The sequence below is a fragment of the Ambystoma mexicanum genome, chromosome 11 (assembly GCF_040938575.1).
Source record: "Ambystoma mexicanum isolate Mex_15411 chromosome 11, UKY_AmexF1_1, whole genome shotgun sequence".
Taxonomy (NCBI): domain Eukaryota; kingdom Metazoa; phylum Chordata; class Amphibia; order Caudata; family Ambystomatidae; genus Ambystoma; species Ambystoma mexicanum.
The window spans coordinates 1260376549-1260390064 of NC_090934.1; the positions used below are offsets into that span (position 1 = coordinate 1260376549).

Here is a 13516-nt window from a genome sequence, read left to right on the forward strand (position 1 = left end):
CCTCCTGGTTCTGTCCCTCTTCATCGTCCACAAAATCATCCTCCTCCTCCTCCAAGTATTGTTCCTCACCAGTGAGGTCATACACATTATGGAAGTCTGAGGCTGTGTCCTGCTGGGGATTGACTAGTCTCGGATATTTGGCCCTGGGGTCCTCCTGAGGCCCTTCTCTTGTTCTCTTGGGAGTGGGAGGGTTCTGGGTCTTCATAAACCTCTCCATTCTCTCCATGCAGAGATGGAGCCTTTCCATGGTTTCATGGGGTACCCCTGAGCGGTCTAGCGGGGGAAAATTAGTGTCATCTAGCTGAAAACAGCTCGACCTCTCCCATAACGTCGAGGAAAGTGTCCCGTCACCTTCCGAAAAGCCTTCCGGTGTGCTGGGGGTCCCTCCGACTGAAGGGGGTAGTCCCTGTCTTTCTTCTGGCTTTTTCGGCGTGTCTTTCGACCTCTGCGTAGCGCTCGACGTGTCTTTCGGCGTACGCTTCTGGGCGTCGGCTACAACGATCCTCGACAAGCTCTCTGCGACTCGTTTGTCAGCGGAGGGCTGTGGTTTCGACGTTACGGGTGTCGATCGTTCTACGGCAGCGTGCGCTCTCTGCTGGTGCGCGCCGACCGATGGTTTGGGGGCGGCGCCCTTATTTGCCGAAAGCCCAGTCGCTGGTCGCGGCTGCGAGAGGGGCTTCGAACCTGAACGGTCCGAGGAGGCCGCCGGTGGAACCTGCGTCTCCTTGGGCGCTGATGCTTTCTTCGTCTTCGACAAAGAAGAGCCATGGGTTGTGTGCTTATGTGTGGTATCGTGTGTGTCAGTGTCGCCGGGGTGTTCATCCCCATAAGCAGGGCGTGAGCCGAGCCCGTCGGGGCCGGGGACAGACGACGAAGAGCGCGAGCGCTCTTTAGAGGGGTCTACGACTTCCGTAGCGGAGGTCGTGTTATCACGTTCCTCGTCACTGTCAGTGGTAGCAGCGGCGGGTGAAGAATCGGCCTTCGACATAGCGTAGGCCGCCCAGCTCTTGACCCTACGGTCTTTTAGAGTCTTTGGCTTAAGAAGCCGACAAGCCGTGCAACCCTCCTCTTTGTGATCGAGGGGCAAGCAGCGGTTACACCGTGAATGCTTGTCTTTCCAAGTAAACTTGCCCTTGCAAAGTGGGCAAAACCTAAAGGGTGTCCTCTCCATAGCCCAGGCAATAAATCGTGATAACGACCCCAAGGGAAAGGAAGGGGAAAAGGAAAGGCATTCTTAGAAAAGAACCAGAGATGTCCCACGACCCCACTCTCCCTACTGTATTTGGCCTGCGAGGCCAGGCCACGTGTTCGGCAACGCCGAAGGATCTCCTCCGCTCGTCCCCTCCGTCGAAGATCTTGCTCGGCGGAGACAGCTTCACAACTGCGTTGAGGGAGGGATCGATATGTTATATATTAAATATGAAAACGACCAAAGGTCGAGGAGATGGAAACTGCAATGTCTCTCGAGGAGCTCCGCGTAAAGGCAACCAGTAGCTGGGCGGAAAAAAACAATCTGAGGGACCTCGACGCGTGAGGGATTGTGGGTACAACGCACGTCACTATAGGGATAGTATTTCAGACACACCTTGTCGACGTCCCTTTTCGACTACGAAAAACAAAATGCAATACTCCGCAGTGACCACTGGATGTCGGACCTATGCACAGCATGTGATTCTAAGCAGATTAACAAACATCAAAAAATTGAATATCCTGAGATAAAGGGAACTTTAATGTATTGTCGTGTTGCATCAGGCCCTCTGAAGTAGGAGACTTTGAATGGCAAGGAGACTTTTCCACAGAAGGCCCTGATAGTGAATTCTTGAACTGCATCCTCATACTAGAGCAGCCAGAGAGCGTGCTATGCTCGAGTGTTCCGCCTTGTCCCTTACTGAAAACATGGGTAAGGGAAGCCAACAGCTTGAATATCCTGACATATCATTTCTTGAACACTTTTCTTTGGATAACATTGTTTCCCACACTATTTGTATTTAGAAGGAAGGCTTGGCAATGGGTTTATTAGTATAGGCCCTTTTATTTTGACAGACTCGACTACGACTGCGTTATTATTTGATGGACGTAACCTGCTCCCATCGTTAGATTTAGGATTAGATAGGGATTTTTCAAACCCAATTGAAGTTCAATAAACACTCTTGAACTGTGATCACTTGTGTCTGTTTTACTGTTTAATACCATGCCTTCCTTATAAGGAACACAACCCCTAGGATTCTGAACATTGTGGTGAAGTCAAGAGAAGGGAGACATTCTCTTGACCCCTATGGAACTTAGTTTTTTTTGCACCAGTTGGGACTTTGTGTTTGGAACTTTTGAAAAGAACTGTGAAGGATCTGCTACGAAGACACTCCTTTGCACCTTTTGGTTAAGTTGTTAGAGTGAGGACTAGAGTTAGGGTTTTGACACAACGGTGGACAATTCTTTATTTTTGACATCCCAACACACCTATTTAAGATTTATTTTAAGGCAGACAAACCCCTTGTAGCGTTAGGGCTAGAAAGACCTTCCCCAAACCTATTTATACTTTAATAAATGTAGCAAGAGAAATGCCATCTGTGTGTCGATCTCTCACTACTGCATGCTCACAGTGTCTTATAATTATAAGTCAGGCTACATGTTTTGATTGCTTTGCACAGTTGGGCTTCACTTTACTGCCTACAGTTTTTCTTTTTTCAATTATCTGGAACTATTGCAACTGTGTTAAGGGTAAAGTGTAAGTAATCTCACTCTAAGATCACTAAGTGTTTGCGCGTGTATAGGATGTTTTAGGGCTAGATACTTGCTTAAAGATTTAAAGGCTTAATATAATAGTATGTTTGTATTCCTGTGTTGCTTGAGTAATTTGTGTACTCTATGTTGGGTTAACTGTACTAGTACACCACACCTACAGCTCCTGAAGTCTTTCTTACTGCTCAGTCCACACTACCCCGATAGAGTTTCGATACACGCAAGTGTCAAATACCCTGCTCATCACCTAGGGTGCTCCCTCAGCACCTTCCACTCCATATTAACAGTCTGCATGGTGGTGGAGCGTTTTAGTTCAAGATGAACGTCATACATGACATTTGGAGTGTAGATCGCAAATGCCTTCCTTCTGCTTTTCGGATTTCTGGAGCTTCTGGTGGTGTACAGAATTCACAAAGAAAACAGTGTTTCAGCAAAATTACGCTTGGCAAACAGTACAGAGTTATGTGTCTCAAATTCAAAATATAAGGTTGTTGGTTTGTGGAAACCAAAAGCCAAAACTCTGTCTTTTATTTTGTGAGCGACATCTGACCTTTAGGCCGCGTTGGAAGGTAGAGATGGAGAGTAGCGCCAAGTCCTGCTGTTCCTCGGCGTACCGGACCAAGTAGACATACACAAGCTTCTTCACCTGCAAGGATGAGAACAAAAACATGATCATTCGCCAGACTGGTCAGTCATGCAATCATCTGACTTCATATGTTCTTCTGAAGCATAAAATGATCAATGGTTGGGTGCACCAAGCATCCGAGGTATAATCAGAACAGAATCAGAGACCTCTATCAAAATACCAGTAAGAACATTGTGTTGCCAACGTAGTATGTATCTATAATAGAAACCTTTATGTGTGCAAACAAAAATGTGAGTTATAAAGACATCATCTCTGCAAGATCTTTAGTTGATTTCTGCTTATTTTTGAACACCAAGTTGTATGAGACGTTCATCAACAGTTCTCTGGTGGGGGTGTAGGAAGACTTATCCTTAGTGAAATACTAGTTTGCCCATGATTTCAATCCCAACGCCCATCGAATGGTAGTGTGGCTGACGCCACCTAGTAGCCAACCCTGGAAGTTCATCTCCAGTTCTGAGCCACAACAGCAAGGCATTGTGGGTATGCAAATTAGCTCAAATGCAAACCTTTTTCTCCAGGAAATTGTCTTTGTTTAAGAGGGCAGTGCTACATGATACATAGCTTAATCAACTCAAGACAGACATTTGCAAGGCTGCCAGGGCAACTACATACCTGGTTTCACCCTTATAACCACAGTTATATTGGTAATGTACTACAAATAACCACAGTTATCTGTAGGAGCGCACAGATAACTGCAGTTAGCTGTAAAATCCCAAACTATTCTCTGCCCTCCCAGGCATTCACCAAGTGCTCACCTCCTCTTGGCATGCCCCCCTCGCCCACTTCAGTCCCCTCCGATTCACCCATAACCCTCGTCGTTTCATGTGACGCACTTTTATTCCCTAGCATTTTCTTTTATAACCGCGGTTATCCCGCCGAATAACAGCTTCTAGAAGAAAACATTTGAGCTAATTTTTTTGGGTAGCTGCGGTTATTCCTTACATAACCGCAGTTATCTCTCACATCGAACAGAAAAAAAAATGGCAGCTTTTAATTTCTGAAACTCCTCACTCCTGCAAAAGCACCGTGGGAGATATAGCTATAATTTGGGGAGAAGGGGGCCATCCCTTCTCCATCAAATATTTTAAAAAGTACTGAACACAATAACCTCAGACCCCTCCCGTCAATCGACTCAACGCTTCATGCCCAAGTTGTGTTGGCACTGCTGTTTCCAGACCGGCATACTTGTAATGAGCCCCACAGTCTAACAAAGATTGTATTTTTGGAAATATGGAGGTCCTTCATCCAGTTTAGATAAACTTACGCCTAAACCAAGGATTTCTTTGTGGAATGAGTCTACATCTACAAAACGGCTATTTTGACCATACTCTTGTGAACCACACAGTTAAGGAAAGTGTACAAAACAAATAACCGGGGGCAGGGCTTAGAATAACGCATTAGTACGCAAATGGCTACCACATAGGTGCTTTGGGCTACTAATACAGTAAAAAAAGGCTACAAACCTGGTAGAGCCAATACAAACCAATACAAGAGTGTAGTTGCCACCAGTTTCTTCACCTCCCTTTTTGTGGTTCTTGTTACTGTTATTAGTATCTTGCACTGTTGCCGATGCACCCAAGTCCCCACTGCCTTTGGGCTGACTTGCTGGCTCATGCTGGCTTTCTCAGGCTTGTTCGCCATCATTCAGGGGAAGGTACGCCACTTGGTTTCCCTTCGTTGACGTTTCCTGTTTCGGCATCTCGTGTCTCATGGCGTCTCCTTCAAATGCCTGCCTTCCCTCTGGCTCCGATAAGCAAGCGTTTGCTTGCAGCAGTTGGCTAACGCCCAGGAGTCTTTCCCTCGCGTCTTGGCAGCATGACCCGCTCTGTCAGCGTCTCCCCACTTCTCTGCTGGGAAGCTGCCCGGGTCCACCAGGCTTGCTTCTGCTTTTCCGTTCACCGAGCCTCGCGGTCAGCTGAAATGTCTTCTCACCAACAGTAGCCTCTTGTATCTTGTTGCTGTCCTTGACATTTCCCAAGCACACACTTTTGCAGGGAAAGACTACAGAACTCAGTGGGCTTCTGGTTTCTCCTGTTCTGCGTTACACTTTCCCTCTTCTTCATCCCAGTACTTGAGGAATTATGGGACAAGAAGTCCATTGTTGGTAATTGATTTTGAGAGATTGAGTAACCACTTGCAATATTTTTAAATGATCATGTATTGTTGTATCATTGAAACTTGGACCTGGAGAAGGTGGTTTTGTAATTTCTACAAGATAGATCAAGGTTGGAGGTTTGGTTTATTTCATGTGGGGAAATGTTTTCCCTATGCTTCAAAGGGGGAGGTGCAGATGAATAACAATTAGCCATAAGGGTCTTGGATATGGGACGATTATCCTTAAGTGCAAGTTGGGGACATCAGGTCTCATCCAATGAAGCCATGTCATCTCTTCCCCAGAGGTCATCTCATTTCATGTGATCCTCCCTCATAAAACCACTCCCATAGTCAGGATCAGGTAGTGGCTGCCGTTCCCATGCCACATGGGAGGACGTCACCAGCGGGTAATCAGTGAGGACTCCATTGGATTCATCATACCCCTCCACACTTTCAATGATCTACTTCAGGGCAACCCCCCGAATATGAGTTGCAGTGACAGGGACTTCAGTAGAAGTCTTTACATTCGCCAGAAGAAAGTCGGAAATCTGAAAAAGCCAGCAGAATGTTTAGGGGACTCACAAAAATAAGCAAAAGAACCCCAAAAATTTAATTTTGCCCTAACCACATTCCAACTACTTATTTTTTTAAAAACAAAATCAATGTCATATACATAACATTTAATAAATAGTAAAACAAATGTGATATCACGTTACACAAGTTCTATGAGGTGAGATTAAAAGGCTGAATTTCAAAAGTAGCGAAAGAAATGGAGTCCAAAATGTAGGGGGGAGGACAAATAAGGGGTAAGAAACAAATGTACAAAAATTCAGGTGAATGGGTTAGATGGAGTAATCAATGGGAGCAGGAAAAATGGGAGAGAAAAGTACTGGGTCCTAGGACCTGGGTCACCCAGGGCTTGTTTTGCTTAGTGAATCTGGACACTATCAACGGCAAAACATTGCTCAACAATGCCACAGTTTCCCCAAACTTAAACGTATTTTATTTATTTAAGTTCTAAACAACCTCAGGTTGTTGGGCACCACAGGCCTCAGTTTAGGAGCGCTTCTGTCAGACCTATGTATCTTCTGCAGGGTATTAGGTTGAAAGGGGGAAACCCCACTTCAATCAGGACATGAGCATCAAGGAAGACCCACAGGTCGGAATGCGGACATATGTACTTTGGCCGGGACGGATACCCTACAAGGCAGGTTGCAAGGCTTGCCTGGCAGTGGCAAGGAAAACAGACTGTCACGTTGGAGCTGGCAGTGCTCAGCCTGACTTCCACTACCTGGACGCACAGTACGATGCACATGTGTAGAAGAACAGGGGAGATCTCCGAGGTTACACGGAGGACAAAAGTGGGCTATGGCCACCTCCAGCTGGATAGCGCTTGGCTTCTAAAATGGTGGACCAAACTGTGGTATGCTTGGGTGATGGAAAGGATGTTAGCAATACTAAACGGGAATTTACCAAATTTTCAGAGTGAATGGTCCCAATTCGCAACTTTCTGTTTCTCCACACAAATCATCGCCTAAAGGCCAACCCTATTTAGGTCCCTATCCCTGTTGGGAGCCCTTGACAATAGCACAGAAGCGTGTAGGATTAATTGCTGCCTTTGTGCTGGTGCTAATTGAGGGCTGGACTGATACAAAGCTGATCTTAGTGTATACATATGAATTTACTGCTTGATTGTGATTTTGTTAATGTGTCCATCCTTTGATTTATAAAATCAAATTAAGTTTAATAAAATGGCAGAGGCTTTGCCTTGGTGTTAAGGAGGCCGTAGATGCCTTCTGGCAAGTTGTATACTGAGGCCTAGGTCAGCAGAGACAAAATGAACTAGTTGTGGTCCTTTCTTTTTACAAATCCTATCTTCTACTTTTGTGGAGATGGTTCAATTGAAGTGAATAAGGACTACAGCTCCTAGAAAGCACAATATTACATGAAGCAGGGGAATGGGGCACTATCTCTCTGGTGCTTATTGGTTTTAGGGTCACCTTACAAAAGCTTTTACACTCCAGACACCCCTTTTCCGCAGGAGGCCAACATGCTACTGGAACAAGTCGATTAACAGCTTTAACGTGTGTAGCTGAATATAATGACTGGAGAGAGCATTTGGCAATAAATGTGTTCATGTTACTTCAGAATACAAGATATAGTTAACAGTATGTCGTTTGGAGGCAATTGTTGGATTTCTACTAGTTCATTTTTCCGCAAGATTCAATTTAAAATCAACCTAAAAAGACCATAATTTGTGATCAATGATAATGGCCCTCATTACGAGGTTGGCGGAATGGGTTTACTGGTAATGGTGCCGGTAAGCCCATCCCGCCCTATTACGAGGTCTCCTCCCGGGACCCGCAAAGGGCGCCTGGTAAAACCAGGTATCCTTTCGGGTCTCGCGAGGAGACCAGGGAGCTAACAACGGGCCCGTTATAAACGGGCCCGTTGTTAGCTCCTTTCCCATTTCCATTGAGCCCTATGGGGGCTTGAATGGGAATGGGGATGTACCGGGTCCGGGTTCCTCGGACGAGGAATTACCGGGTCCGCCAAAGTTGGGATGGCCCGGTAAGTCCTCTTTTGAGGAACCTGGGCCCGGTATGTGGTAAGGAGGCAACCATGCCGCTAAATGCGGCATGGTTACCTCCAACCTCGTAATGAGGGCCAATGATATTTTATTTATATCGCGCTCATATACAATAACAAAACAAACACATATTTCATTAATAAATGAACATTTCACAAAGTGAATTTAAACTGCTCTTTGTTGATAATGTCTTTCTGGCTTCAACTGCCTCATAGCATGAATTGGGCTAATAAAGTCAAGAAGAATAAAAAATAACAAAAATGCAATATGTGATATTCAGTCACTGTTTTGTATACATCTATTTATTCGGTTATCATAGAGTTAAATGAAACAACATCACTAGGAAAGTCATCAGCTATAAATAACAGTCGCCATGAGAATCTCAAAAGTCACCCTTTGTAACTCCCCCAGCTACGACACCCTTATTCAATTTTTAAAGTGTGTTAAACAGTTTCAAAGTTTGTTGGAGATTTCTGCAAAACTTTTGGGTTTGGGGATTGTAGTATGGATGTCGAAAGCAGCCTATCAGACGATCGGTTGTTGTAGCTTGTTGCACGTAGAGAGGTCCATTCCTCTAACCTTTGTGGTGCAGTCGTGGCCTAATCTCGCCATAGGAGTTTTCTCAAGCTGTACGAACTAGGAAATCTCACTGTATTGATGTGCATAGAAATACCTGACGTCAGGTCCTTTTTCCCCACAAGAATGAATGTGATTGGATAATACACATATAAGAGAAGGCAACAGTCACCCTATCTGCCACTCACACCTTTGTTGTTTTTAACATTAAGTGCAATTTCCCTCTACAAACAACATCGCAAATGTATGATCGCTTCTAAACTGCCCTAACCTCAATGAATATTCTGGTGGCTCTGAGGAACCTGAGGGCATCCTCACTTCTTTTCCCCCCGTTACCTCCTCTCGGGTGGCCAGTGAAAGGCCATTACTTTTGGATCCTGACTCTGGGGGTGGATGTGCGGGAGAGGATCATCTTGGTGGAGGAGACTTGGAGAGTGTGGAGACGACGTCCTTTGGTGAGACATGGTATCCCCCCATTTCCCTTTCACAACAAACTATTTATGCCTCAAGCCTTTATAGGCTTTTGTCAGCCCTTTCCCTGTTCTTCCCCTAAAATCTTCCCCAAAACACACCAGTATGCTACTGGAACGAAGAAGAGGACAACTAGAACAACACATAAACAAAGAAGAGGATAACTAGAGCAACACATTCTCATTTTGTTAATACAGGCACATATCAACCCCAGCCAGGTACTAAGACGAGGAGGAGGACAACAAGAGTAAAGCAGGACTACCGCTTTAGTGGTGAGCAGTCTAGTTCTTTTTGGAATAAGCATGGAGTGGGAACTTTAAAAGCCGTAATCAAGATGGAAATGGGGTCAGCTGTGGGAGAACGCCCACAAACCTCTGGGTGCAGGCAGATCTCTCCGGTGTAGCAGTGTGGCAGTAGAATCGCTAGAGACCCGTGGAAAAGTGCTGTGTTTTTGCACTGGGAAGTGAAGCAACAAGACGCTGGAGGCCGGTGGCAAGCCGCCTGAAGGAGACCGGCGTGACCAAGAGAAGCGGTCGAGTGCGCCCAGAATTGCAGAAGGAGCATTGATGGGCGACTGTGAGCCACGGAGGACCACTGGGAGAAGACACGAGGTACTGCACTGGAAGAAAGGAACCTGTGGTGGAGGAAGACATCGTAAGAATTTGTAAGCTCCGACCGGTGAGTGAAACCAGAAGGGGGAACACGGGCTGGGAGGCGGACATAGAAACCAAGTAATGAACATTGATTAAAACTGAAGCACGCAATGCTTTTTGAACGAACGCAGATATAAGGCGATTTGAATACCGAACAAAATGCAATCAAGTTGTGAACACTTTTGAACCTTGAAAGGAGTGAAATAAAGATTATGAAACTTAATGAAAGGAAATGTGTGAACTGTACTGAAATGATGAACTGCACTATTTGAGAAACCAAGCATGGGCAATAGCCAAAATACAAAGAACTGTATTATCTGAGAAATACGTGCTAGCAAAGCCAAGAGAGCAGGAAGAGTGAGAAACCCAGCATTAGCCAAAGCCACGAGAGTTCAAGGAACTATATGTCATAAAGAAACAAGCATTGGCAAGAGCCAGGAGAACATAGGCAAGTGTAACAAGTGCATGGTGGCCAACCAAGCCACAGTACAGTGTCAGGATGTGAATGAGGCAAGCATCACTGTTAAGGAAAAGCAGTGGACGTGTGTCGATGGAAAAACAGTCAAGAAAGGGTACCGGTTGCGTGACCTTTAATGGGAGGGCCGTGTGGTCCGACAACTGCGCCTAGACTGGGTGCCCTAAATGGAAAAGCAACTAAAAAGACCCATAAAGAAGCTTGTGTTTTGCAATAACCATTTGGGTGATTTTGATGTCAAGTGTTACATGGAAAGCTGGAAGATTTGAGCTCTTGGAAAAAGCAAACCCCCTGCGTTAGTTTGAAAAGCTGAAAGATTTGAACTCTTGCAGAAGGGAACCCCTGTGCTATATGAACTATTTTGTACTTGAGGAAGGGGAAGCCGATTACAAGCCAAGAGCTAGAAGAAGCTCTGAACTTTATTTTTGATGCTGAGATCCCTACACATTGGGTCTCATTATAAGCTTGCCGGTCCAGTAACAACGGTACAGGTATGCTTGCCGGTAACGTTGTTACTGGACCGGAAAACTACGAGGTCTGCAAGCAGGTGCCTGTCAGCCTGGCAGGTCTGACCTGCCGGGCGGAACGGCACTCGCTCACAGACCATGTCGGCTTCCCCATTCCCACTGAGTCCAATGGGACTCAAATGGAAATGGGGAATAATATTTGCCGGTGCCCGGGAATGGGCAATTACTGGGTCCGCTGGGGCTGTAATGCCCCAGTAATTGCCCATTCCCGGGCGCCGGTAATTACCAGCATGGCTCACGCCGAAGTCGTAATGAGGCCCAATATATGCAGGCAGTTGTGAGGGCAAGTATACCTTTGGACACAGACAGATTATTACTTTGGACTTCCTGACGCAGACTATCCTTAGTTTTCCTTAGTTAGGGAAATACTCCCTTAGAAAAGGGCAAGTTAGGCATTACTTCATCCTACCTTTCGAGTTAATACAACTTTGTTAAATGAACTTGGATCTGTTGTCTGGGTCTGACTCATGATTGCCTTCACATGGCCAAACATTTAAGTAATTCTCTCCCAGGAACACACAAAGCCCAATCCATTGTTCTATGCGCTGCACCCCAACCAGGTGGACCCCAGTCACGCTTCTGCTCCCCGTGCCCTGCCAAAAGAGAATATACTTTTGTAGATCAGTCTCACCCACCTAGCTTTAAGTGAACAGTTCCTTTTTGGGGGTTCTGCTGCCCTATGCTTTTGGGACCCCAAGACTTTTCACTTTGTCCTGTTGGTTTTCCTGGCTTTTTTTATTTTTGTGGTCACAGGGACTTCTACTGAGGTCCCCCTGCCACTTCAACCTTTTGTTTTGTATGTGGTGTGCTGCGATGGCCCACATGGCTCTTAGGGAAAGTGCCCCATTTTGGCTCCAGGGCGAGTACATCACTCTACACTAATGTTGTGCAGTAGGGTGGTGGTGGCAGCTATAATTTAGTTTTGGCTTCAACAGGGGTGTAGTCGTGTTTACCTCATTAGTAGCAGAATGTACCAGTATGTTAGTCATTGTGATACCAATGTATTTTTAGAAGTCCTACTTGCCAAGATTTTTTTCCTGGCCCTTTCCTTTGTTTTAGGAAACCGCAAGACAGGTCTAAAATGGCAGGTGTACTCACCCGGGCTCACACAGAGCCCAGCCCTGCACCCTCTGCAGTACTTTAGACAGGTTACTGGTCCCAGATATGCTAATCCACAAGCTCTGTGCACTGTCTGTGGAGTTTGGCCGTTTTGTTTCAGTGCCCCTTTGTGTGATTAGGCCAACCTATGAGTAAATGGGTATATCTAGGGCAGCTCCTGTCAATTCTGCTGGTTTCTGCAGGTTTACTTACATGTTGGGAGGATTTTCCCAGAAAGCTGCCACCATTTTAGGACCAGGCCTGGACATAGTGGCAGGGTCCTGTGTCCTTTCCCTTCGCTCCAGTTTCATCTCTTGGCTGTTGGACATCCTTCCTGGACTTTCCTCATTCTCCCCCTGGTCCTCATCGCTGGATGGGCTAAGGTCTCTGTGCTGGAACCGTTTTCCTGCTGCTTCTCTGAATTACTGCCTTGATTGTGTGCCTGTGGTTAGGAAGCTGCCGTCATCCAGGAGAGATGCGGGGCACCACTACCCCACCTTTGCTGTTACTTTGGGCTGTCCTGGGTGATTTCCACCTTTTCCCTTATCACAGGATTGTTTTCTGCTGGCTTGCTGCCCCACCGTCAAACTGCCTGGATCTCCTTTGATGGGTTCCTATGCTTTCCAGATACCACCTCCATCGTTGCCTTTGCTCCTGGCTGGTGGGCCACACTCCTGTGAAGGACAATTGTTGTTATTTTGGTTCAAGTCACTGTGTGACCAGATCCCGTTAAATGTGCCTACAAAGGAAGAATTGTTCTTTCCGGGTTGTTTCACAGTTCCTGAACAGTCAGTAATGTTTGAGAACCGCCACCGTGAGTACATACCACTCAACCCTGGGCTGGTTGGTTATTTAGTGGTTGCTGTGATCCGTGGTTGCTGTGCTCTGCAGGTTCCCTTCACACGTATTTCTCCACTGGCTTTCATTGGAACTTTTTCCTGGGCCACCCTTGAGGCCATGGAGTTTACTAGAAAGAGCTAGAATTTTAGCTGTAATTCCTGACTTACTAATGTCAATCAAATAAATGCTTTCAACTTCTACTGACTAATATGTGTGCAACGAGACCAGTAGATCTGATACAGTATGCAGATTCTGGAACTTGATTGGCCCTCTGGGTCCTTTTGTGATTTGTTCTCCCCTCTGTCACATGGTAGGGGGAACGCACAACTACTGACACCTGAATAGGCTTAAAGGATTTTAATAACCAAAGTAAAATATAATACTTTTGCATGGAAATTGGTTCAGGATGGATGTAACAAAGGTTCTTGGGAAACATAGTTCTTGAACTCCGGATGATATGGAAATGGAATGGAAATGGAATGGAAAGGGCATTTATAGAGTGCATATCCGAAGATCCAAGCAAAAAAATGCATCTGGGCGCAGTTGGTATTTAATGGTGTACAGTCAGCAGTAGTAAACCAGATTACTGAAAAGGGTGGAGTTTTAAGCTTCTTTCTAAACACCTCCAGTAATTCCATGCTCTTTAAAGGAAATGGAAGGTCCTTGCATGAGAAACATCTGTTTCCATGGCAAACTGATTCAGAGGAGGATTTAGAGGATGGAACCATGAGTAGGCACCACTCCGAGGACTTCAGCAGTCGACCTGGTTGATAGGGAAACATTTTAGCTGAAAGGTAGGCTGGCGCC

The 13516-nt window shown here is 45.8% G+C and overlaps 1 protein-coding gene across 5 annotated transcripts in view; it reads right to left on the reverse strand.

Annotated features, from left to right (window-relative positions):
- AP3B2 (adaptor related protein complex 3 subunit beta 2) overlaps positions 1 to 13516 on the reverse strand; it is a 533172-nt gene that overhangs the window by 260815 nt on the left and 258841 nt on the right. For all 5 annotated transcript variants that reach the window (XM_069624707.1, XM_069624706.1, XM_069624708.1 and 2 more), the window contains exon 4: positions 3290 to 3385. In XM_069624707.1, coding sequence (XP_069480808.1) covers positions 3290 to 3385 — 96 coding nt within the window. The remainder of the gene's footprint in view (positions 1 to 3289; positions 3386 to 13516) is intronic.